A 25,426-nucleotide genomic window follows, 5' to 3' on the forward strand; every position below is an offset into this window, starting at 1 on the left:
TTTTATATAATCCAATATTATATGTGCATAATCTAATTTTTAAATTTTTTATTTTAATAAATAAATTAAAAACTTAAAGCACATGCTTGAACCTAACTCATCAATTAATTTAGTTGTATAGGTTAGTATTTCTCTATTTTTATTCTAGTGATCGATTTTCATTCTACCGATTTATTCAGCAAAAAAATAAGAATGATTCTAAATGGAACATATTATTTGTTTGTTTAAAATTATTAGGCCTTGATGGAGATTGCAAACACAATAAGTTCAGTCTACCAATATGCAACAATAACTAGCAATAGCTACGAGATAAGAGGCATACAAAATCACTACAAATTGGTGATTAATAAGAAGGAATATATTCATACATCAAGAAACAAAATTATGAGGATAATATTTCACAAAAAAGAGTTCTAGCATCAACAAACAAAGTTCCAACATCCAATTTAAAAAAGAAAACAAGGTAATTCCTAAAGCTTGTTTAGTTTTTCTCGGTAATGTTACTGTGGTGTCTCCTGCAAGCTCATGTTCTCCAATGCCAAATTTAGTCCCTCTAAGGTTGCATTGGCCACAAGATTTCCATCCTTAATCTTGACAGGGCTAACCTCAGAGAGAAGGTCCAAACATCGTAGTTGACATACCTCTTGAAGCAGGGACTGAGACTTACAATACCCTAAAATAAATTGTTCGGTGACATCATTCGGATCCGTTTCATCATGGCAGGTTTCCATCTTCCACTCATCATTCTCACCTAAAAGCCCAAATATCGACCAAGCATAAGCTGAAGCCTGCATCATCTCAATCAAACAATTTAACAAATAAAGATTGGCATCAATCAAATTGTACTAAGAAAAGATCAACTAAAAAGGTAGATGATTATACATACAGGATATCCAGGTAATGATGATTCATCAGATTGGGAATGAGGAAACTTCAATTTCAAGTTGGAAATCTCATTTCCTATCATAGTGGTGTATGGTTCTGACAAGTCAATCGTGCCAGATGCCTTCTTAGACTCAAACCTCAGTAGAGAGAACCAATTTGAAGCATCATTTAAGGCGTCCATGGCAAGGCGTTGGCCTTGGATGGTGGTGAGCTTGCAGGAGAGAGCAATGCGGGTGCAGAGGGCTACCAGGTTGAAGAGAACAGAGGCCTTCTCCAAATGGATGTTATGCTGAGAAGAGTGCTGTTGCGGGCTGATGGCATTGTACCAAACAAAGATAGGTGGGTTGGGTGAGGCATTCATAGGGAAGAAAGGCTCAATCATGCAAAGGCATTTGAAATAACGGATGAGGCAGTCACGGTGAAAGGGTAGAGAAAGGTCATCATGCAGCATCTCATTGCGCAATTTGTGTAGCATTTCGAGAAGGCCTTCTACTTTCTTTGCCACGCTCTCAGAGTATTTGAGGACAAAGTAATTGCGCAGGGACTCGTAGAGATTCAAGTGCTCACTCTTCTTCAAAGGAAGGTATTGAAGAATATCTGAAAACCACGGAGACGGCGAAGATGAGAGGATTGCGGAATTTGTTGGATAAGGAGGAGGCATGTCCCATGGGTTAGCCACCAGCTTTCCATCCTTGACAATCTTGAAAGGATTGAACTCGGAGAGGAGGAGGTCAAGGTATATTTGTTGTAGGTTGGGTTTCCTGCAAATCCCTCTCACTACTATCTCAGTGACACATTCTGCATCACAAGAATTGACCGATGAGTATACTTCAGTAGCAAGTATCTGGGTAGGATGGATGATTCCCTCACACGAAAAGCCTTATTCGCCTCCGCCTTAAAGAAGTCCAACTTCTGGGAAAGATGAGTTACCAAGGTTTTGCCTTGGTCAAAACGGTAGTCATGTTTCCGTCCAGCCACACCCAAAACCGCAAATATCAGACAATTTGCTTTAAGATAAAACCAACAAACCTACATCATCATCATCAATTTATCATCAATAGAATGAAAAAATAAATGTAAAATCAATCAAGAGTGAAGACTGACCGGGCTAAACAATGGGGCACATCGGTGTCGTTGGAGAGCGTAACTGGCGTGGTTGTTGTTGAGTTGTTGCCGTAATTCGAGCTCGGAAGCCTGAGCGGAGAAGAGGTGGTGCAGAAACTCCGCGAAGTGGACAGTCAAATCGAGGGTGGCGGAGACCACATGCTTGGCAAAAACCTGCCAGAGTTTGAAGAAGAAATTGGCGGCGACTTTGAAGGATTCCATTGCAAGATGACGGCCAAGGGCGGTGGTACGGTCGCAAGAGGCACCAATCTGGCTGTAGATGGCTCCAAGGTTGAAGAGAACAGCGGCCTTCTCCAATTGGATGGCGTTACGCTCGGAGGAGACCCCTTCCTCATGCTCAGGGTTGATGGCGTCGTACCAGACAAAGATGATGGGATCGGCGTCGGCGTCGGCGTCGGAGGAGAGAGAGGTGAAGAGTGGCTCAACCATGCAAAGACATTGGAAGTAGTGGAGGAGGCAGGCACGTTGCATGGGAAGGGAGAGGTCCCCTCTGCGCTCCACCATGTCCCTGCGGCATTTGTTTAGGGTTTCCAGAACGCTTTCAACTTTTTGTGCATCGCTCTCGGAGTATTTTGAGGCTACCAACTTACGTAAGGGCAGGTACAGCTCCACCGGATCAGTTTTCTTCAGTGGAATTGACAGCATCGTTTCCGGATGATCGTTGCTCATGGCCACGTCGAATGAGTGAGTATATAGGATGTGATACGATTAGGAATCACAGAATTGGAATTAGAAATCATCCTATTCAATTTATGCTTCACGCAAAGGTACCTCCTAGTTAGCATGAAAAAAAAAGGCCTATAACATGGGATTGTTTCTATTTGAGATCATGTCAGACTCAAATTATTGTTGGGCTGACTATGGAGAGCTCATGAAGTGAAAGAACATAAAATGAGAAGACACCACATCCAATTCAAAACTTTAAAGTTTTAACTTAATGGGTCTCTCATCTTATAAACTCATCACTCTTCCATACTTTCTTTGATGTGGAACTAACTTCAACACTCCTCACACTTGCAACACTAACAATTATGCCTTATGACACTCTGATTGTAACTCGCGTAACTCGCGAATCATCCATTCCAAAAGTCAAAAACTTGAATTTTTAGCTAAAAATACACGATTGATTTTATATCCAATACTCAATCTCCTTTTGGGCTTCAAGTATGAACAAGGCACATGCTTATCATTCTTGTACTAAAATTCAATTTTTATTTAGAAGAGTAAGCCACCTATCCTAACAGTTTAATAAGAAGTTAAGGAGTTCTAACATACCGCAAATCTAATGACAAATGATAGGCTTTTCACTACCTCAATGATCCAACTGGTCGATAATCAATTCCTCTGCTATAATACCACAGCATTTCCCCTGTTTTCATTCCATAGTCCTTCTGCAGTGAGGTCTGTAAAAACCAAAGAAAGCAGGGATACAATCTTGAAGTTACAGATGGCAATGCCTTTAAATTATATGCACCAAAAGGAACATTGAACATAGCTATGGAGTACAGAGGTACATGAACTAAGCTGCAACAATACACAAGTTTTTGCAATTACTATATTCTTGAATAAAGAAGGGCTGCAACTTCTCTCTCTTTTTTTCCTTTGCTCGAAAGAACTTATCGTATCATATTATTGTTGTCTTCAATGTAATTTCTAAAATTTCTGACAAGATTAGTTATTTCATCAGAGCATATATTCCCTTTTTCTAAGCCTTATAAATCCATGTGCCTTCCCAAATGCAAGGAATGAGAGAAATAGCTAAGACCACAGGGAACTGATTGATAACACACAGAAAGCATTACAAATTGACGTTCTTAAAGAAGAATCAACTGAATCTGTAAAACCTTGGAAATCGTTCACAACTGTCCACAAGTATGAACATTCTGCTTCTTTAATTTCTCCTGTAAAACATACCCTATACCAGGAAGTGCATCAACTGGAAGTTGATTTAAATGATCATCAACCTCAAAATGTAACTTTCTGATTGTCAAAATATACCAGAAAATGTTCTTCATCTATCTTTGTCTGAATTTGATTTGTTTGGCAAATCTTTCGATCTAAACTTATTAGGTGTGAGAACTCTTGTATTTCCTTTTAGGAAGTAATGAAGATGGAGTAGCTAATGGAAGATGAAGAAGAATTGTCTTGACAACCCGGATTGGAGTCAAAGTGCCTTTTGTTTTCAGTTTCCATAATGTACACTATTGTTCTTGTTTTGTTTTAAACTATATGTCTTTGATGGTTTTTCAAGTTTATGTATGTTCTTTTGTAATTATTGTACTTTCTCTTATCAGATGGTATTTCAAGAAGTCTGATTTAGTGTTGCCACGATTAGAAATTCTCTACAAATTAGATATTAAGTTACAATCTGAAGGAAGGACATGCATGAATGATATTATCTAACTAGCTGAAACATATTTAAGTAAAGAGTTAGCGCAGGTAATTGAAATTGTGGAATTTCTCAAGAACTTGGATAGCATTTTATTTGGTGTGATGATTACTATGGACTAGGTGCACCGCACGAGCACTAACATATTTGACATGTGCTGCTATGCTTTTATCTTTTCCCATTATATTGCACCGGTTCTAATTGTTAAAAGTTTTATTTAGTACAAGACATTAGACTTCATAAGTTCACAACTTGAAAATTAAAATCTTGACTTGCATTTGGATAGATGAAAAAGCTTGATAAGATATGCATTGGAACCTGAAGTTGTGTACTAATTGACAATCCATTTAGTGTTCTCTGGATTTGATGAATGGGATGCAAAAGATCATAAGTAAAGTTCAAGCTAAACCAGATTAGTAGAGGGAAAAAAAATGACAAATAATTACCATTAACAATTTTTTTACAGGAGAAATCTTCAAAGTTCATCAAACAAAGCACTCTTGTAGCAGAACTAGATTGGAGAACATGAAATTTCAATGCCACATATATAATAAAGTAATGCAATTTGGACTAAGAAGCATAATTTTCACAGGGCGGTTTTGGATAGATTTTGAGCAAAAAACACATCCGGTCAGTAATTTAATATTTATCATGCTTAGTCTTCATTGTTATGTATGTTACCCCGATATTTATCATGCTTAACCCAATATCTTTTGGACCTGTTTGAATCTGAACACCTCTACCTACCTGATATTAATTAGAGCAGCAGTGAGAACTATTTAAAATACAGAATGAGTCATGCTATGTATTAAAACAAAGGATTTAATTTTAGTTAAAATGTTCCCATAGTATTCATACGAATAATTAAATCATATTGAAAAAAGAATATCTATTTGTAAATTAGTCTTTTGAAAATACATCTAATGATATGAATTGTGATATTAATTTAACATTTTTTAAATAATTTGTTTAACCAATATTTTAAAGACACTTGAGTTTGCTTCATGTGATGCTGGCGTGTTTCCGCCAATTACATTAATCTCTTAATATGTGATTGGTTAACTCTTTAAACTCGTGAAATAAAAAACTGCATTAGCATCCAATGATCCAAGAAGACTTTGGATTTTAAAATTTGTAATTTATAGACTTCGCTGCTGAAGATTGAAGACTCTGACTGCGTTCATCTTCTGCATACTCTCTCATATCTTCTTCGATAACCATCATGGCAGAATCATTCATCTTCAGCATCGCTGAATCACTCATAACTAAGCTTGCTTCTCGTGCATACCAAGAAGCATCTCGAGTGGCTGGTGTCTACGATGACCTCCAAGACTTGAAAACCAGTCTCTCTTATGTGAAAGCTGTGTTGTTGGATGCTGAGCAGAAGCAGGAGCAGAACCATGAGCTGCGGGAGTGGCTGAAGCAGATCAAGCTCATCTTCTATGATGCTGAGAACTTGCTTGATCAAGTTGACTGCGAATCACTGCGCAAGCAACTGCGAATCACTCACAAGGACAAGGTAGGTGGCTTCTTCTCGAGTTCTAATCCACTTTTGTTTCGCTATAAGATTTCTCAACGGATCAAAGAGATTAGGAAGAGATTAGACAGAGTCGCGGCCGATAGGGATAAGTTTGGGCTTCAAACAATTGCAGCTGACAGGCGAGTTGTGCACAGGAGGGAATTGACTTACTCCCATGTTGTTGAGTCTGATGTCATAGGAAGGGATCATGATAAAGAAAAGATTGTAAAGCTCTTGATGGAACCGAGTCTTGACAACAATGCTGGCTCTAAAGATATTTCTGTGATTCCCATTGTGGGAATTGGAGGTTTGGGAAAGACCACTCTTGCTAAGCTTGTCTTCAATGATAAAAGGATAAATGAGTCCTTTCCATTGAAAATGTGGGTGTGTGTGTCTGATGAATTTGATATCAAGCAATTGATTATTAAAATCATCAATGCTGCTACTCTTAACGGTACCACTTCTGGAGATGCTCATGTTGTCCAACAAACCTTGAAAGACTTGGACATTGAACAATTGCAATATCTTCTAAGAAATAAGCTTGCTGGTCAGAAGTTCTTACTTGTCTTGGATGATGTATGGAGTGAAGATCGTGCCAAATGGATTGAACTGAGAGATCTCATCAAAGCGGGTGGTGCTGAAGGAAGTAAAATTGTAGTGACAACACGAAGTTACTCTGTTGCTTCTATAATGGGTACTGTGCCTTTTCATGATTTACAAGGTCTTTCTTTTGAGGAATCTTTGTCTTTGTTTGTGAAATGGGCTTTTAAAGGAAGAGAAGAGGAAAAGTACCCTAATTTGGTAATGATTGGAAAAGAAATTGTGAGAAAGTGTAAAGGAGTTCCTTTAGCAATAAGAACATTGGCAAGTTTACTATTTTCAAAATATGAGATAAATGTTTGGGAATCACTTAGAGATGATGAGATTTGGAATTTACCACAGAAGAAGGATGATATCTTACCTGCACTAAAATTAAGCTACGATCAAATGCCATCCTATTTGAGGAAATGTTTTGCTATGTTCTCACTTTTTCCAAAAGATTTTGAATTTCAGAGTCATGGCATTCATGCACTTTGGCGTGCAGCAGGTTTGCTTCCATCACCAAGCAAAAATGAAACTTCACTAGACATTGCAAATCGATATCTGAGTGAATTAATGTCAAGATCTTTTCTTGAAAATGTTTCTGACGTAAGCACATACTATTACTTTTTTATACATGATTTAGTGCATGATCTTGCACAATATGTTGCAAACGATGACTACCAACTAATCAGTTCTGAAAATCCAAATATACCAGAAAATGTTCTCCATCTGTCTTTTACTGAACTTGATTTGTTTAGCAAATCTTTCAAGCTAAACTTGTCAAGTGTGAGAACTATACTATTTCCTTTTGGAATAGAGAAAGCTGGCAATGAAGATCTGTTAACTACATGGGTGTCAACTTGCAAATACTTGCGATACTTGGATCTGCGTGATTCCACATTTGAGACTCTACCTAGATCAATCAGCAAATTGAAACATTTAAGATTTCTTTCACTCAGGAATAACAGAAGAATAAGGAAACTCCCTGCTTCTATTTGCACGCTCCAAAATTTAGAAGAGTTGCATCTTCGTGGGTGTGTGGAGCTTGAAACTTTGCCAAAAAAGTTAAGAAACTTGATCAATCTGCAAAGAATATCCATAACCTCAAAGCAATCTGTCTTGCCAGAGGGTGACATTGCAAAGTTGGGTTCGCTTAAATACTTAGATATTTATGCTTGTGACAACCTGGAATCTGCATTTGTAGGGGTAAAGTTGTCTGCCCTTCGATTTTTGAGGATTATGAGGTGTAAGAATTTGAAGTCTTTGCCACTTGACACGCACCATTTTCCTCAACTAGAGCAATTCACTGTCGATGAATGTGGTAATTTTGAACTGTCAGATGGACATGAGGACATGAACTCTGTCTTGAGGTTAAAGACAATTTACTTTAGCATGGTGGTGAACTTCCCTTATTCTCTCCAGGGATATGCAAACACATTACAAACTTTGGTGTTTGCAAAGTGCTACGAGCTGGAGGTGCTTCCTGAATGGCTGCTAAATATGACTTCTTTGAAATATCTTCATATCTGGAATTGTCCAAAGTTGATGTCTCTCCCTAATGGCATCCCTCGCCTTACAGCCCTTGAAGTTTTGCGAATCCAAAATTGCCCTGAATTATACAGAAAGTATCAGCCACATGTTGGAGAGTATTGGCACCAAATATCCCACATCAAGCATGCTGACATTAGGAAGACATGGAGAAGTCGCTAATGGAAGAGGAACATGATTTCTATGACAACCAAGGCTGATGTTCAAGTGTCTTTTATTTTCATTTTGGTGATTGTTTCAGTTTTTGTTTGCTGCTTTTTGTGATAAACTTTTTCTATCATATACTGTAATTTAAAAAATCTGTTTTAAATGATGTTTGTCTTGGTTGAAATTCTCTACAAAATCAAGTTAGGATATCAAAGAGGGCCAGAGGGGCATACATATATGATAATTTATTATTTTGCTGAAGCCTGTATTAGTGTACATAGTTAGCAATGATAATTAAATAAAATAGAATTTCTAAATAAATTTGTATGGCACTTCATCACTTGTGATTTGTAAAATTATGCCAAGTACAGGCACCAAAGCCAATGGTGGTTAGCTCATCAGCTTATGCATAATTCAGATATGTCCATCATACACATTTAAATTTACTGCTATATATGTTGTCTTTCTTGGCCCTGACAAATTAGAATTGTTAACTTCAAATCTTGATTGGGATAGATGGTATAACAAAAGCTGCATTGTGGACTAGAGTTGTGAGCTCAATTGACACAATACATTACTAATCACTAATGATGCTATTATAAGTGTTAAGGATTATTTGATGCAAGCAATGTAAAATATCTTTGGCGAATTTCATGCTAAACTACATTAGCAGTGAAAGAATGGGGCATGGCTGCTTTAGAACAAGAAGGCAGTTTGGATTGATATTAGCAGCATAGAGCATTAAAACGCATATTTCTAATTATATAGAAAGAAGGACAAAGGTGATGCTATCATTATAGATCTTCATAACAAAAATACAATTTTAAAGCTTTGATTCCTTGTCTTGGGGTTTGACTTTAGGAAGACATTGTTCCGATTTAAAATGCTTAAAAGACAGTCAAAGAAAAAAAGGAAGAGTGTTTAGCTTTTTTGTGAGATTATATATTAGAAAGATCAAAGAATAAGAGGATGAGAAAAATTGGAGAACAGCAGTATTCGCTACTTCAATTTGATATGTTGCAGATTCAATCAAATTAGAATTCATAAATTCACAACTTGAAGGGATTTTATCACAAAAAGTAGCACGGTGCACTAACTAACAACCAAATGATTTTGATCAAATTTGTAAAGCTGAATAAAACACAATAAGAAAAAAAAGGGTGGCTGCCAGAATTTAAGAAATAGAAACATTAAAGAATAAAATTATATTTAAGAGTGAATACTCCATCTGGCCCTGACAGTTATCCGAAAAAGACAACGAGGTTACCAAGAAAAAAAGAAACACCCAATCCGCTCCTTATCTTTTTTTTTTGACTGATTAGTTTCTGTGCAAAAAAAAAATAATATTGACTTTTTTTTGGTATAAGGGCTAATTAGTCCCATAAGAGTAAAGCTCAAGGGTCGGATTGGGTATTTTTTTTGTCAAAGACCTCGTTGTCCTTTGAAGTAATTGTCAAGGCTGTTATGGATTTTTTTCAATATTTAAAGAATAAAATTTTCATTTTATTTTTTCAAATGGCTGTAGAAATCTATTTATAACATTAAAAAAAAGAATAATTACCCAAATCAGTCCTTAAGAAAAATTAATACACAAATCAATTTTCAACGGAATTGTTTTGGACATTAAACCGACGAAATTTGATCACTTTTGAACTGCCCAAAAAACATCTTAGATTAGAGGGAATTTTCATTGGCAGTTAGAGGACTTAAATACTGCCTGCTGTTGGGCCACCATGAGGAATTTTCGATCACTAGAGAGATTTCGAAGTGGCACCAAGTGAGAGAATATAAAATAAAAAAAATATCATATCCAATTCAAAACCTTAATGATAAGTTAATGATCTTTTATTTTATAAACTTTTCACTTTTTCTTGTTTTCTTTTTTATGAGACTAATTTCATGCACTCGTTAGCAAAAACACGCTAAGATATGGAAGATAGGTTTTTACCAAAATCTCCTCAGCTAGAGAGATTGTAGTAGCTACTAGTTATTACATGCTGAGGAGTATTACTTCTTGGGAAGTGCTATGGTGCTGAGTGGAAGATTCCTCAGCAGGTGAGGATGCTGGTTGTTTGCACTTGGTAGAGACACCTGTCCTGGAAATTAATTAAACCCCTCTGCATGTGTCGCATCTGGAGGCAGGTACTGCAGGCACGGTCCCACAAATCAGAAGGAGTTTTCCAAAGCGGAGGTTGTTAACAGGTTAGGTAAGATTAATTAATAAATTAATTAATTGGAAAAAAAATAGTGAGATAGAGTAATTTTTTTGTCTTCACATTCAGGCTTCAGCAGGTGGACAAAAATAGATGGGCCTGGAGGAAGTTAACGGTGATGGGCGAGAGATGGACTGCAGCCTTTTACCATTGAGGTTCAAGTGATCCATGGGGTAAATTTTGCTAAGATTGATTAGAAAAAAAGAAGGGGGCCTATCCTGTAGAAATCCTCTATCCCCGCTGATTTGTGGAGTGAATATTCATTTTATTATTTTTTTTTACAAGTCCACAGATACTAATTCCAATTTTTTTTTATTACTTACAACATTCGAAACGACTTTTTTCATGAATTATTTTTTTAATTCTCAATCAACTATTTCAATTTTACGATTCTATTTATACATAACATCTTCTTTTTAATCCCTCCTTATTAAAAAACACCATGAACTAACTAACTATAAAATCACTTAAACTTTGCTTAAACATTACGTTAATAGACAAAATTAACCCATTAAAGTGACCCTAAAGATTATAAAAGATAAAAAATTTGGGATACAGGGAAGTGTATTTACCACTCTAAACACCGGGCTCAACTATTTATAAAACTTGGCATTTAAAACCTTGTAACACTAGACTCAAATATTAAGGGTAATGAGGCATCCTTTTCCTATGCCTACATGCCCAATCCCCTTTTTTCCCCTCCACACCATTGGATCTTTTCATCACAGCCCAACTAATCTTCTTCCCTATTCTTCTTAGAAGCTAATGAAATTGAATAATTTATAAGAAAATTGAAACCCTAGCCGTAGCTCTCGTGGAGGTTATAGTGCGCCGGCGTTCTGCATATGTGGCTTCGGTGGTGATCGAGGTGCCGAAAACGTGTAGGATCGCAACTCCGAATTGTAGCTCGTTTTCCCACGTACTTGTCTCCTCAGGCGCGTTGAAGCCGTCGTGCGATTGCCGATCTTGTTCGCGTCTTCTGTCGGAGTTATGCATCGTGCACGTCTCGTCCGGTGACGCACGGTGGCTGTAAATTAAACGACTTCGCATTCCCTGGTTGCCCTGAAGAGTGCTCTGATTCAAAGTCTGCCACATCTTGAATTCTATTAAAACAAGTAAGTCTTTGAATCAGTAGTTGGTTGGATATTTTGAATACAATGAAATAAAGTATACCAAAGATATTGTCTCTCCTGTTTGAGGTGGTTGTTTAGCTGTGAAGTATGTTATTATAATTATAATTTTACTGCACTCGACATGCATGATGAAGTGGTATTACCATGTGACCGGGTGGCTTCATAATTGGTAGCAGTTGGATAATTAGTAAGTTAATTGTGTGAGAAATTAAAGTAAGTGGATGTTATTGTATTTAGTCTTATCGGGGTTATTATTGATGGATTTTGTTGATGATTAGTTTCTTGTAAACCGAATGGTTTGTACCTCTAAATGGGAAAACAAAATCTGCACAACAGTATATACAAAAATGGTTTGTTTTGTTATGGAAGTCAATTTTTGTGTGTTGGCCTATTCAAAATGTGGATGCTGTTCTGTTGTGGTTGTTGGGGTTTATTTCTGCTGGAATTCAGATTTGTTTGTGATAAGTGTTGAAACTATTGATGTGGGTATGGCCTATTTTTTTTAGCTCCAGGTCTCCTAGTTGTTGTGATGAATGCTCAAATAGGAAACCTTGTGAAAACTATGTTTGATGTCCTGGATATAAACTTCATCATGAAAGCTAGTTCGTCAAAGTTAGGTTGTTTTGTTGTAAGAATGTTCTTGGAATAGGTGATTCACTGGTTAGCGAAGTATTGTTTTTGTTGTAAGCATGTTTGTTGGGTTTAGTTTTCACTGTGTGGGAATATCCTCTTGTTATGTAATATTGAATTAGGTAAACTATTTCAATGGAGGTGTCTTTGAGCGAGGCGGATGCTGATTGTGGAGGGAGTGATGGTGATGTTAACGAAGTAGAAAATTCTGATTTGGAAGACCTCGCTGGACTAAGTGTGGATGACATCCTGAAGAAGGTATGGGACAGCATTGAAAATGCATATGAGTTCTATCGGGGTTTCGGAAAATTGCATGGATTCGGGGTGCGAAAGGGTGACTCAGGAAAAGACTGTGACGGGAATGTTGTAAGGTACATGTTTTTTTGTAACAAGGAAGGGTTGAGGGAGCGTAAACACTATGACAGGGTTGACCGAACAAGGGTACACAAACCGGAGACAAGAACCAACTGCAAGGCAATGTTATCGGTTTATTTTGACAAAAATGATAAGCATTGGAAGGTTAGGAAGTTAGTAACCGAACACAATCATGACCTGACACCGGCTGGAATGGTGCACCTGATTGCCAATCATCGTCGGTTAACGGAAGTTGCAAAGAGTCAGATAGCCGGTATGCAAGCTCATGGTATTGCGACCTCTAAGATTGTAGGGTACATGGCTGGTACGGTCGGGGGATATTCGATGCTGGGGTTCCTGAAGAAGGATGTCTACAACTATGCTGACAAAATGCGGCGCATTAAAGTAGCTGATGGCGATGCGAATTCTGCTTTAGTTTATCTAGAGGGAAAAGCCGAGTCAGACCCCATGGCAATCGCAAAATATAACGTGACTTCTGACAACAGGCTCGCGAATCTGATTTGGGCCGACGAATCTAGCAGAGTGGATTACCAATTCTTTGGCGATGTTTTGGCGTTCGATTCAACCTACAGGAAAAATAAATACAAGAGGCCGGTTGTTATTTTCTCAGGATCAAACAATCATAAGCAGACCACCATATTCGGGTTTGGGTTGTTGCTTGATGAAAGTCTGGCGTCCTATCGGTGGATGCTGGAGAATTTGATGGAGATCATGTGCCGTAAGAAGCCAGCTGTAGTGGTGACAGATGGGGAGAAAGCTATGATAAAGGCTGTCTCTGAAGTCCTCCCCGAGTCGACGCATCGCTTGTGTGCATGGCATGTGGAGAAGAACGTCACATCGAATGTCAAGGATGATGAATTACGTGGGCTGTTCAGAAGATGGTTGTAAACGGACATGGCAACAGATGTATTCGAGTCGGAATGGGAGCAAGCCGCCGAGGAATATGGACTCGGCCAGAAGCAGTGGTGGTGCCAGATGTATGGGAAAAAGGAGATGTGGGCAAGTAGCTATCTTCGTGACAAGTTCTGCGCGGGGTACCGGACCACATCCCGATGTGAAGGAATTAACGCATATGTAAACAAGTTTTCCAAGTCCACCCACACAATTTTTGAGCTCGTGCAATGCTTAGAGATGGTTGCCCGTGAATATCGGAATAAGAAAATGCTTCTCCAGTTTCAATCCATAAACTCGGTTCCGGTCATGACAACATGCCTGAGAAGTCTTGAACGACATGCCGCTTCGGTGTACACCAGAGAAGTTTTTGGTGATGTAAAGAAGGAGATCGAAGGGGTTGGTGCCTTGATCCTGATTAGAAGAAGGAGGATCATGAATTCCATGATATACACCCTAGAGGAGTACGAAGAACCTGATGTCCACATAATGTCATCATTTGGACGGTCAACTGGGAAGTTAAGTTGCCAGTGTAATTTCTGGAAGAAGCATGGTTATCCATGCAAGCACATGTTTTTCGTCATGAAGGCAGAGCACTTAAAGGAGATTCCCGACAATATAGTTCTGCGTAGGTGGAGAACTGATGCAAAGTCCGCTGAGCAGTACACAGAAAATTGGGGGGACTATAGTGAGCGTGGTGTCATCCTTCGTCACGGGGCTCTCCATTCCGCCTCGCAATGGCTGTTTTTCCTAGGGGCACAAAGGTTGTCCATTTTCCAGAAGACTATGCGTGGAATTGAAAGTTTATGTAAAGAGCTAGAGATGGACTATAGGGCATTCGGTTCTAGCATGCACCGGACCGGAGAGAACGTTCGTGAAGCCAATCCGGTTGTAAGAGATCCAGTTGTTGCTAAGACAAAGGGTGCCCCGAAAATTCCAAAGAAGAAGGCCCTTGGTAAAAGGAGGCGTTGCACCGGCTGCAAGGGCTTGGGACACACAAAAAGAAACTGTCCAGACAGGGGTACCGGTAGACAAGATCCTGATCAGGTTACTTATTTAATTTGTAAGGTTAATTTGAAAATGTTTAAAGTTGAAAAAATGCATCTGTTTAGTATTATTTTTTTGTCACAGGCCGAGAAATGTGGGGAAATTAATGCCACCTGCGTAACCTCCAACGATGATTGGGAGTCTCTCGTCGGTGATAATCTATGTGCTGAACCCAGGGGCAAACTCAATGCGGACTAGTTTGAAGGGTTCGGAAAAGCAACAACGGTTAAGGTATCATTTTAGAATGAAAAATGATGAAAGGAATATATGATCAGTAGTAAGGGGTTAAGGCCAAATATAGTGTGCTGTCCACTGGCGGCAAGAGTTGCTGAATGTTAACATAAGTATGTTGTTATCTAAGTTATGTCTGTGTGGTTGTTATCGTACATTTAGTCCTTCGTGGGTTAACTGGGCTGAATAGTTGGTGGCATGGTAGGATACTAGTTAACTTTCCATTATGTATGACATGCTCAACAGATCATTAACTCCTCATGCTCGACGGTGTTTAGTTTCATATGATATAGATGATTATATATATGATGAGTAATTTATTCCCTTGCAGATGCATCGTGGGATTTGGCATTCCATAGGAGGATTCTTTTAACAACTTGCCAATTTTACGCAGTATGTTGGTAGAGGGTGCAAGGAGTGTGGTTCGAGAATGACCCTTGTATCGAAGACCTCTTTGTATATGGGCAACGCCAATTTAAATGGAGCCCTTATCTGTTGCCAACTGAATCCGGTTTTTTTTTTCTTTTGTCGGTTATTTCAGTCCTTGAAGTTATGCTTGTTTGTTTTTTTTTATATTTTGTTGGATAGAATAGTTGGTATTTAATTTTTGTTTTTGGGTATTTTCATGGACACACAATTCGTGCTTCTTTAGGTTCCCGTGGATTGGTGTTGTTTCTTTTCATAATACTATTTCTCAACATGTGTATGAAATTGATGGATCCGGAATGAAAGCCCATCACTGTAGTGCAAGCTATGTACGGGAAAGAAATAATTTAATGGCTTTATAATTTTTTTTTGTACCGTCATGAATAAGATTTCGTTGGACAAGGTTTTCCATGGGAATGAAAGCATTATGAGAGTTACGTTTCAGGATATTCATGCCGTGAAATTATAAAGCCCACATTAAACCGGAAACGAGTTAGTAAAAAATATAAATTAATAAAATACTTAATTAAAAAAATGTGTTCAAAGATTTAATAAATTTTTAATTGTCGGCATTTTTAAAATGTAAAAAGTTATTTCGTTAATTTTAATATTCTTAAATTAAATAAAACGTAATTACGATTTTAAATTAATATGAAAATTTAATCAAAAAGATTACGATAAAGTAATTATAAATTTATGAAAATCATAAACTTTATAAAAGTAATCAAATAATTTAAGTAATTTTAAATTAATGTCTATTTTTATTCATGTGCATTAATTTAATTTCAGTTTTTACTCAAATATAACTAATAATTTATCTAATTTTTTTTATAATGGGTCTAAGTGCATCAACTCATTAGAATGCTGTAAGCATCATTGAATTCTCCTTTCCGTCACAAGAGGAACATTTACGTTGAACTGTACATTCCAATAGTTCTAGGTTGTTTCAACCAAAACATTCTTAGAGCTACATCAAAATATATTCCTCATACTGTTTTTACAAAATAAGCATATTATGGTGCCTAATATCACATACTAGTTTGATATTAGGTTCCCTAATACGCTGTCAAAATACTTAAAGTTCCATAGATGTAGAGCATGAGACTTAGGAATTGAAATACAACTAGTAGTTATAGGACATGTCAAATTGTGATGCTCTGGCTAGGAGAATCTACTGCCATAGAAATTTTCTTTCGCCCCTTTTTTTCCTTCTTAGCGGACCGTTGCATTTGAATATCCCAGTGACGAACTGCTCTGCGACCTACGTCATGAGCAATGGGATTATAAGGTCCCATCACCAAGTCTAGTGCAAGCCTCATTCTTGTGTGATCGTTGACATCCTACGGAACAATTACAGTTAAATAAGGATGTGGAATGGGTTGGGACTCAATTAAATTATGATTATGAAACTGAGTCCTTATGTAAGATACCTCCAATTCAACGTTTCCCCACACCCAATTCAACATCATCCATTGGCAAACCCAAATCCCACAGTCATTCCTGCGCGTTATTAACAAGCATAAATTAATCAGCAATGGGTGTACTGCCAAATTAGGGAATAGTTAATGGAGATGCATCCCTTAATGCAAATGCAGAGTAACGGGCAACATATATGGTGATGCTTACGATCCTTCAGGTTGCTGGCCTATTGGGGGCTCCGAAACATCAAAAGTTGATGGGTGTGGTTTGAAATGTTCTTCATTCTTCCAAAATCTCTTGTCCTCTAGCATGTTTTCCAGAAAGAAGGCCTGAGACCATGAATAAGTAATGTAAGTTATTAACCAAACAGCAGCATTTCCAAATGTGATTAAGAGTAATATGCAAAGGCAACATATGGCTACGGTGAACTCTTCAGGTTCGGCTAATCTTACCACGAACTTCATCTGTGAGACCCTTGCATCCCGGCGGTCGCTGTCCTTGGCGGAGTCGAGATAAAGCAACTTACAGTTGACAAGGTCTACCACCATTAAAAACCAATGGTTGTCTCTGTGCATGGGTACATATATCTATGGCCCAACATTCACATAAATTCACGATTAGAGTCGCTAGAAAAACAGACAACACAAAAGGCTTTAATGCGATCAAGAACTCACCATCCACAAGTCATCTGCATATCCCATGAACCTATTGCGGATAAACTCGAAGGTGTCGATGTTGTGGTTTACCGGGCTAAGAGCAACTTGCTGCAATAGAAGTAGCAACAAAATATAAACCACGGTTAATACTAATGAGGGGAGGATGAATTATTGAAAATATAGGTGAGGTCGTTAGACGTACAGAAAAGGTCGTCGGAAGATAACAGGACTCCTTCCTATTTTCATGCGTTAACATAGTGCAAGCAAGGTTTATAACCTGCATATTCATGAAATGCTTATATATCTAAATCGTTGTCGGAGGTCTAGTTAGTTTGGTCATCGGCTTAGGGTTTTGACACAAGGGAATTCATACTTACATCGTCGACGATCATATGCCCCGGCCGGAGTGTCAGCAGTGCATCCCGGTCTCCACGGGAGTTTTCATCATGTACAAGGACCTCCCTGCGTAACATTGTGGAATGTTAAGTCAAGAATAGCGCCAACAGGACAATATGTCCACAGTATTTACTAGGCCTAATCCCCATACGCACCTGTTGTCCAGGTCCGACGAGAATATGTATGCTGCAACGGCGAGTTCCTTCCCGACGAAGTGCATTCCTTGTGGTGGTCGAAAGGATAGGTTGAGGCACTAGTAAAAGAAAATACAGCTCGATCAGAAAAACAAAGTAGTGCTCCACAAGAGGTGGTTTATGTTTTAACCATGCATATCATCGAGGAGAGTATTACCCGAGGCATGTCTTCAGCGCCGTGGTGACCATGGTGAGTGTGGTAGGTGAAAGGAGTCCCCGGCTCAGTTTGCTTCAACTCAGATCCAGCTGATGATGTGGAATCCAGATTCTCAAACGTAAGCTTCCTCTGCAGAGTAAAGCAACAACGACATGGCAATACATGACGAGACTTAAAAAATTGCAGACGTATATTATGTACCCCATTGGTTAAAAAATATAATGTTACCTTCATTGACATGGCCTTCGTCTTTCCTGTTGCTGCTTCACTGGGTGCTTCCTCACGGTTAACGGTACAGCGTCGAGGATTCCTTGCGGTTGAGGAAGCCAACTTCTCGTTCGAGCGCGTCCTTTGAGTATGGAACTTTCGGCCCTTGGAGGATTTCTTTTCCGGTACATCTTTTACTTTTTTGTTGACATTACCTGGATTTCTTTTACCAGTCCTGATAGAGGCAGCGACCGGTGCTTTGGAGTTTTCCTCCCCAAGTTGGTCATACCCCCTCGTATTAACAAGGGATATCAATGACTGAATGGCCTTACCATGATCTGCCAGTAGGTCGGTAATGGTCCGTAACTGGTCATTGTGAGTCTTCAGAATAGTTTTCGTCACCCCCCTGTCCTCCAAAACATGCTGCGTTCAAATAGTAGTTATATTTGAGGCTTGAAAAACCCAATGTTGAATTCTAAACTATGAAAAAGAAAACCTCAAGGAATATGTTATGTTTACCTCCTGAACCGTGTTCAGAACCGTCAACATCTTCTCCTCAAGTGATCTCCCCCTATCGTCCGCCCCTTTAGCGACCACGCTGATAAGTATGGAAAAAAATTAATGGCAATCCTGTAACAGGGGCACGAGGCCCTAACTTGAAACAGTTACATTAAATCTGAAGGTCTCTACTTATACCTTGCTAGAGAGACGTCGACGTCCGTGGCGTCCCCCTCTTTGTTGAGCAGAGTACTCTTATCCTTCATGGAGTTGATTTGCTGCTCATCCAAAGTCAAGAACTTCATTTGCTGTGACTTCCTTACAATAACTTTACATACGATAACGAGGCACGGAATTTGCGTTTATATTTTGGTTACTAACACTATGTTGGGTCATAGTAGAACCCATTGGGTATAGGGAGGCCCAATATGTAGAGAACCAACAACAATGCCCGGTTACGTCCCAACGTGCTTCTTTTATGCTCGGAATCCAAACGTAACTTAAATCCCTTAGGAAAATAACACAAATCAAATATCAAAGACTAGATGGGCTTTAAGCATTACGGCAATATGTTTTTTAATCTCAAAAGTAGCAGCAAATTAGCTTATCGAGACCACAAAAATTGTGAGTAGACATTTGGGGAGATAGAAACCTGCTACACCTTCCTCCATGTCTAATCAATGGTTTCGTTCGATTTGACCGGCATGGTCTAAGGAGTTAGGGTAATGATGATAACAGGATGCGTTAGGATGAACTAGGGTGAATGTTAATTCTTAATCTGTTAGGGAAATAGTATTTATCAACATATAAAAATTTGCCTAAGATATTTTGAATTTCCAAAACGGGTTTAAGTGTTAAAAATAACTATAATGTTTTATTATGATAATAATAAAAAATATTAAAAACATATAAATATCTTGATGGATTATAAAATACTGTATATCAAACACTTAAAGGATATAAAACCTATATTACGTATACATAACATATTAATAGAATAATTTGGTATTATACCGTTTTAGTGATTAATTTCCTATTTATTTAAAAGTTGTTTACATGAGTATAACAGAAACAGTATTCACTTTTTCAAATTTAAATTCTCTCAAAATGACTAAATCCAAAGTATGTAAGCAAAGAATCCACTTATACGCGAAAAGCAATTTTTAAAAAGTGGTTACATTCAAAACGTAGTTGCCCATTTGGTGGTTCAAAACATGCGACAAATACTGATCGAAATATCTTTTCACCGACTATTTTCTACTATCTAGTTCTGTTGCAATGGAAAACGCAATTCCAATTCAAACCGAAATGACCGACATCGTCACAAACCTTCCGCGGAACCTTTGTTTTGTTTTAACCAATGAGATTTTTAATTAGAATCCGCGATAACTCCGCCTAAAGGAAATACATCAACCAATTGAGTCGTTGGATGTGACCGCCAGCAGTGTAGGGTCTTTAGGAATGACCCACGTCAGATTTATGAAAAGATGGCTATGTGACCCACATCCCCTTCAACACGCCTCCTCCCAGAGATGCACGTTATTTACGAAATCGGGCTTTCCATCACGTCTTCATAACTTATCCCTTAAACCCCAAAGATAACCCTTCAATCTGAGGTGATGCCTCCCAGTCTTCCTGAAACAGAACAAGGCCAGCAAGGATGACTTGTTATTCATGTTACTTATCTTCGTCGAAACCCTATTAGTAATTAAGTTTAATTTTTTAATCTACAGAAACTTCGTACACTGTAACGGTTATCACTTAATAACTAGGAAAGCCTTGTGCCACTGGAATTTTAACTTTTATCATCAAACTTTGCTTCAACCGGCAACAAAATTAAACCCTAAAATGAATCGGAGACACAATCTTAAGCTATGACAATAAATACCATTAAATAAGAACCGAAAGTCAATAAACTAATGGAACAATGAACTTCGCGGACGTCATGTAAAGTAAGTTTAACGGAATAAATACAGCCTAAAGGAGAAAAACAACGTTCTTAGCAACAGAATCCATGTTGAAACTGAGGTACATATCATAACTTGGAATTTTTACCTTCCTCATTCTTGTGAAAACTAAAAGACAAAAGTAGTGAAAAGCACACAAAAGGGACATCACAAACCGGACACAACGAATCCCATTCTTCCTGCCTACATGAACATCTGATTGTAGAGGTTCAACCTTTGTTTCAGCTCAGCGTTCTCTTTCTCGAGCATCATTACATGCTCTGTGGCTGACAACCTTGCTATGCGGTGTGCCTCAGCAAGGTCCTCCTTGTATCGAAGAACAACTTGAAAATTGAAGTCAAAAATTTGAACCTCCGCCTCCTCAAGGAGTCGTTCCAAAGTGATGAAGGCGGCATCCTGCCTTGCCAATCCCTCGTCCGTCGACAACCGCCCCGAAACGAAAAAGTTTATCCCCTTTGCGGTGCTTTGCAAAGAAACCCCAAACCCATGATATTTCTTTCCTTCGCTGCGGAAGACATCACGCATGAAAAACACTGGCGGTCCAACTTCAAGTCGAGCACAAACCTGTAACAAAAGTTGCTCCATGTCTTCCATTATGACGAACGCCTTGGGGTCAAACTCCGGCACCATATCTAGGAACAGTTTTGCACAACACATGACATCCACGTCAACACCGATGGTTACGATACGCAAAATAAATAAATAAAGAAACCATAAACACAAGCTACACGCACCTGGCTTCTGAGGCAGCAAGTCCGTCCCGGCGGCAACAGATCCGCTGCTCCCGTCTCCGGTAACGCTGCCAGAGTCTCCGATGGACATAGCTCCAAAGCTTAACACCAAATCTTCAGGCTCCGGGACAGTATCCTCACCAACTGGGTCTTGTCTTGGCAAACTCAGCCACTCTTCCGCCTCGCGCCTTACCATGAAGCCTTTTAACTGACTCCCCTTGAAGCCATAGACTTGTTGATTGCATTCTTCCCAAGAGGTGTAAATGCCTGGCTTTCGTCCTCTCCTAACGACGTAGTAACGAAACCGACCAGAATCCATCTATGCAGCACCTTAAGTGTGTTTCTTTTCAGGCAGAACAAATGTGAAACGAAATGACTTATAAAGGAAGCTGAACGAAGTCTCCAGCATACTGAACCGTCAAACTACCACCGGTCCAACCATTCATCATCATACTACCTGCATTCATTATCCTTCAACGTATTTAATTTCTTGGCACTTAAACTTCTTCGATTATAGTGGGTTACAACATTTAATAACTCATGCTGTCCAGTCATTCGTGTCCACGTGTCTTAATCGATGTTACATGTAAAATATTAGCAATAGTGTCGGTGTCTTTTAGTAAAAACTATTACGTGCTAATGCATAAATACAATTAACATATGGCTTTTATTATGTTACCTGTATACAATTTAAAATAAAAATATCTTTCTCGTGAATCATGTGAAAAAAAAAATTTTGATAAAAATTTCATTTAATAATAATGATATTTTAAATTTTAATTATTACAAATAGAAAAAAATTACATAAAATCAAAGATATGCAAATTTCTGTTCTTCTAAATGTTCTATAGAAGCGTTGTGGCGACTGCAAGCTTCCTTTTGCTGCTTCAGAGTTCAGACTCAATACTAGCTCTACCCACCATTTCCACATGCCTCCAGCTTTTTCATAGGTAATCGGGAATCTGCATTTCCACCAGGTCAGAATTTCATAATTTATAATTTATGATGATCACTTAATTTTTATATTTATTATTTTTCTCCCATTTTCAACTTGCAAAAATTATCATGTCTTACGTAGATGTGTGGTGATCCAAGCTCCAATACCTCTACTAAAATTAGTTATTAAATATTTATAAATAAATACATATGTTATTTAACTTATTTTCTATGTGTATCTTAAATGGTTGTGGCGATTCTCAAAGGAGGAATGTCCACTGTAGAAGAAGGTGGTCTACTCGTGCCATAACATGAATCCAAATGTGTTGCTGTCCTCTCAAGTTTTACCTGTCCGGGGGACCTTGGAAAAATATATGTCAGTTCAAGAATCAACAAATAAGACAGAAAATGATTACTGAGTTGTCTATGAAGGTTGGTGATGAGAGAGAGAGACGCGTTTCTGGAAGGATGTATGGTTGCGTGGTGGTTCTCTGAAAGATAAGTTTTAGAGGCTTTTCTCAGTTTCAAAACAAAGAAAATCCGTTATACGAGATTGTGGGTTTTGGGATGGGGTTGAGTGGATATGGAACTTCCAATTGAGGCAAGAGCTATTCCAATGGGAGTTGGAACTAGTGAACCAGCACTATGATGCTTTAAGGCTGGTCCAACTCACTTATAAGAGAGAGGATAGAGTTGTGTGGAAATTTGATAAATAAGAATTTTTTTTTATTAACTCTTTTGCACAGGTACTGCAGGCGGAAACAACTACAGAGGGTATAACAAGTTACAAATTTACTAGGACAATTTGAAAAGGTCTAGTTCCACCAAGAGTTAAACTTTTTGTTTGGTTTGTATTGACTGGCAAGGTCAATACGAAGGAGAGGTTGAGTCGGTTTGAGGTTATTAACCCGAAGGATGTTGTATGCGTATTATGTAACAAAAGTGTTGAATATAGTTAACATTTGTTTCTTGGCTGTGATTTTTTTTTGACATGTATGATGTGCTTAGTTATCATTTGTTGGAAGGCAATGGTCATACCCAGAGACGTTAAAGAAACATTTTCTAAGTTGGGCTGGGATATCAACTACAAAGGAGGTGCACAAGAGATGGATGGTGTGTTTTTGTGCGATAATTTGAAATATCTGGTTAAAAAGGAATAGAAGGATTTTTTAGAATAAAAAAAAAGCGTTGACGAAATCATCTATATGTCCTTTACGAACTACAAGGAATGGTTAGGTGTAAATCTTTTTTGTTATTGATGACAATGTCGGATATGACAAGGGGTTAAATAGGGGTGTGCATAAGTCGGGTGAAACCGGGTTTGATGTGACCCAGATACAACCCGAAATATATACTGGGCATATTTATTAGACCCGAACCCGATCTTAGACCCGATGAAACCTATACACTTTCGGGCCACGATTATACCGGGTAAAAATCGGGTGAAAACCAGGCTGTTAACATTATATTACCTTGATACCTTCTTATAAGCTAGCATGTGAAAATATCCAAATTTCCAAGACTCCAACCATTATTTGACATGGTAAAATTCACTTAGAAAAATATAACAAGAACCAACTCTTCTCTAAAATTAAAGCACAACCATAATCAATACTAATATTGTCTAATAACACCAAATATTTAAATCAATAGAAATAACACAATATTATGCATTAATTAGTCTAAAATCTTATGCATTTTAAACATAAAACATTAACTTACAGTCTTATAATAACTAATAACAAAATATTAAGGTTTACAGTACTTAAATTCCACATAAGAATAGCCATCATTCATCACTAATAACACAAAATATTAATTGTATATGATGATCGGGTCACCGGGCCGATTTCTGGTGACCCGAGTAATGACCCAGGTCCGACCCGAAATAATGACCGGGTTTATTTTTGAAACCCTTACCCGGCCCTAAACCCGGTAAAATCACACTAAATTAGCCCCTAAAATGTTCGGAATCGGGCCGAATCTTCGGATCAGGCCGGCCCATGCACACCCTTAGGGTTAAATATTAGCGTTCTTTTTGTTGGGTAGTTTTCTTTTGGTCTATGCTGATCCTCTTTGTTGTCTTTTATTTTATGGTTTCACTTGATGTGTTGAGCTTCTTTCTTTAAAAAAAAAATATATATTTTATATTAATGCCTAATTTCAGTAATTAATTTTAGTATACACAACTCAAAGATTTGAGTTAACTTTAATGTGTCTAATCAAACAAAATAAGTAAAAATAAATGAAATAAAAAATTATATTTATTTTAGTGAATTTTGCTCTATATATAATATAAGACATAGTCATATATTTAGAGAGAAAAAGGCCATAAATTTTAGCCTCCATTGGAGGCACCTAAAAAAACCGCTTTTATTCTTAAAATAAAAGAAAAATACAATTATAAATAATTTACTGGCATTAAAAAGATATACTCGGACAAAATAAAAATTTAGAATTTAAAAATGAATGAGCAATAAAATAATGTATACTTAAATATCACCAAAAAATTAATTATTATTTTACACTATGTAAGTCATTATAGTCGAACAAAAATTGATATCATCATTCGAAACGTCCTTAAAAAGAAAAAAAAAAAACAAAAAAACTCAGAATTGCGCCTTGTCCATACCTATCTAAAGGTATGATGTTTCAATATGAACTCGTTGCTACTACCGTAATTGAAAATGTCATCCAATTTTTTATTATTCAGTAGGCTTAAAGACATCTCCTAATTCTGTTCTATATTAGTTAGTTATTAACAACTTCACTACCGTTGGAGATAGGTAAGTACTAGCAACTGCCATTTTATTCTTAATGGTTAACTAACTATATATGATCTTAATGGTTATTAATATCAACAACCGTGTATTTAGTTGAAAGTAATCATAGTGGATTTTAGTTTGGTAAATTTGTGCTTGAGGCCTGAAGTTTTGTGTATTGCTATCCTTTACTGTTCATTTCCTTTTACTTTTTTTTCCTTCTTCCATCCATCACATTTACGATCCATCTCCATTGTTGCTATTAGTTTTCTTTTTCTCTTTCAGTTATCAAAATTATTCGAAGTTATTAAGTAAGAATTTCTCAAAAAAATACAATGGCATGCTCTACTGTTAGATGCGAA

General features: G+C 37.7%; 5 protein-coding genes across 7 annotated transcripts; 3 read left to right on the forward strand and 2 right to left on the reverse strand.

The window, feature by feature from the left end:
• The first annotated feature begins 5,560 nt into the window (after positions 1-5,560).
• LOC130933068 (disease resistance protein RGA2-like) lies at positions 5,561-8,879 on the forward strand. The gene has a single exon (XM_057862568.1). It carries the CDS (start codon positions 5,622-5,624, stop codon positions 8,208-8,210), a length of 2,589 nt encoding a protein of 862 aa, XP_057718551.1. The 5' UTR covers positions 5,561-5,621; the 3' UTR covers positions 8,211-8,879.
• Positions 8,880-11,038: 2,159 nt separating this feature from the next.
• LOC130935489 (protein FAR-RED ELONGATED HYPOCOTYL 3-like) lies at positions 11,039-15,626 on the forward strand. Of its 2 annotated transcripts, none has more exons than XM_057865254.1 (4): positions 11,039-11,523; positions 12,294-14,484; positions 14,569-14,715; positions 15,047-15,626. In XM_057865254.1, the coding sequence occupies exons 2-3, from the start codon at positions 13,441-13,443 to the stop codon at positions 14,680-14,682; spliced, it is 1,158 nt and encodes a 385-aa protein (XP_057721237.1). In that variant the 5' UTR covers positions 11,039-11,523; positions 12,294-13,440; the 3' UTR covers positions 14,683-14,715; positions 15,047-15,626. The 2 variants fall into 2 exon arrangements, with proteins under 2 accessions (XP_057721237.1, XP_057721238.1); XM_057865255.1 differs by having other exon boundaries at positions 12,313-14,484.
• Positions 12,307-13,434, forward strand: LOC130933724 (protein FAR1-RELATED SEQUENCE 5-like). The gene has a single exon (XM_057863343.1). It carries the CDS (start codon positions 12,307-12,309, stop codon positions 13,432-13,434), a length of 1,128 nt encoding a protein of 375 aa, XP_057719326.1.
• A 404-nt stretch (positions 15,627-16,030) lies between the features above and the next one.
• On the reverse strand, positions 16,031-18,992 carry LOC130936355 (uncharacterized). The gene is made up of 12 exons (XM_057866419.1): positions 18,867-18,992; positions 18,690-18,768; positions 18,192-18,593; positions 17,964-18,092; positions 17,768-17,865; positions 17,594-17,678; positions 17,419-17,493; positions 17,235-17,324; positions 17,013-17,147; positions 16,768-16,889; positions 16,572-16,641; positions 16,031-16,481 (listed from the first exon to the last, which is right to left on the reverse strand). Exons 1-12 carry the CDS (start codon positions 18,971-18,973, stop codon positions 16,284-16,286), a joined length of 1,590 nt encoding a protein of 529 aa, XP_057722402.1. The 5' UTR covers positions 18,974-18,992; the 3' UTR covers positions 16,031-16,283.
• Positions 18,993-19,848: 856 nt separating this feature from the next.
• LOC130935964 (uncharacterized) lies at positions 19,849-21,851 on the reverse strand. Of its 2 annotated transcripts, XM_057865908.1 has the most exons (3): positions 21,370-21,851; positions 20,791-21,267; positions 19,849-20,303 (listed from the first exon to the last, which is right to left on the reverse strand). In XM_057865908.1, exons 1-2 carry the CDS (start codon positions 21,683-21,685, stop codon positions 20,819-20,821), a joined length of 765 nt encoding a protein of 254 aa, XP_057721891.1. In that variant the 5' UTR covers positions 21,686-21,851; the 3' UTR covers positions 19,849-20,303; positions 20,791-20,818. The 2 variants fall into 2 exon arrangements, with proteins under 2 accessions (XP_057721891.1, XP_057721890.1); XM_057865907.1 differs by lacking the exon at positions 19,849-20,303 and having other exon boundaries at positions 20,526-21,267.
• Positions 21,852-25,426: the final 3,575 nt, after the last annotated feature.

The sequence above is a fragment of the Arachis stenosperma genome, chromosome 6 (assembly GCF_014773155.1).
Source record: "Arachis stenosperma cultivar V10309 chromosome 6, arast.V10309.gnm1.PFL2, whole genome shotgun sequence".
In the NCBI taxonomy this organism is placed as follows: Eukaryota; Viridiplantae; Streptophyta; class Magnoliopsida; order Fabales; family Fabaceae; genus Arachis; species Arachis stenosperma.

Bases quoted from the DNA above. Each gene is read 5' to 3' on its own strand.
- LOC130933068 (XM_057862568.1), top strand. From the start codon at position 5,622: ATGGCAGAATCATTCATCTTCAGCATCGCTGAATCACTCATAACTAAG.
- LOC130935489 (XM_057865254.1), top strand. From the start codon at position 13,441: ATGGCAACAGATGTATTCGAGTCGGAATGGGAGCAAGCCGCCGAGGAA. The intron at 14,485-14,568 runs GTTACTTATTTA...TTTTTGTCACAG, and splicing joins GTAGACAAGATCCTGATCAG to GCCGAGAAATGTGGGGAAAT.
- LOC130933724 (XM_057863343.1), top strand. From the start codon at position 12,307: ATGGAGGTGTCTTTGAGCGAGGCGGATGCTGATTGTGGAGGGAGTGAT.
- LOC130936355 (XM_057866419.1), bottom strand. From the start codon at position 18,973: ATGAAGTTCTTGACTTTGGATGAGCAGCAAATCAACTCCATGAAGGAT. The intron at 17,866-17,963 runs GTAATACTCTCC...TTCTTTTACTAG, and splicing joins GCGCTGAAGACATGCCTCGG to TGCCTCAACCTATCCTTTCG. The intron at 17,494-17,593 runs GTAAGTATGAAT...ATGAATATGCAG, and splicing joins GGCATATGATCGTCGACGAT to GTTATAAACCTTGCTTGCAC.
- LOC130935964 (XM_057865908.1), bottom strand. From the start codon at position 21,685: ATGGATTCTGGTCGGTTTCGTTACTACGTCGTTAGGAGAGGACGAAAG. The intron at 21,268-21,369 runs GTGCGTGTAGCT...AACTGTTCCTAG, and splicing joins CTTGCTGCCTCAGAAGCCAG to ATATGGTGCCGGAGTTTGAC.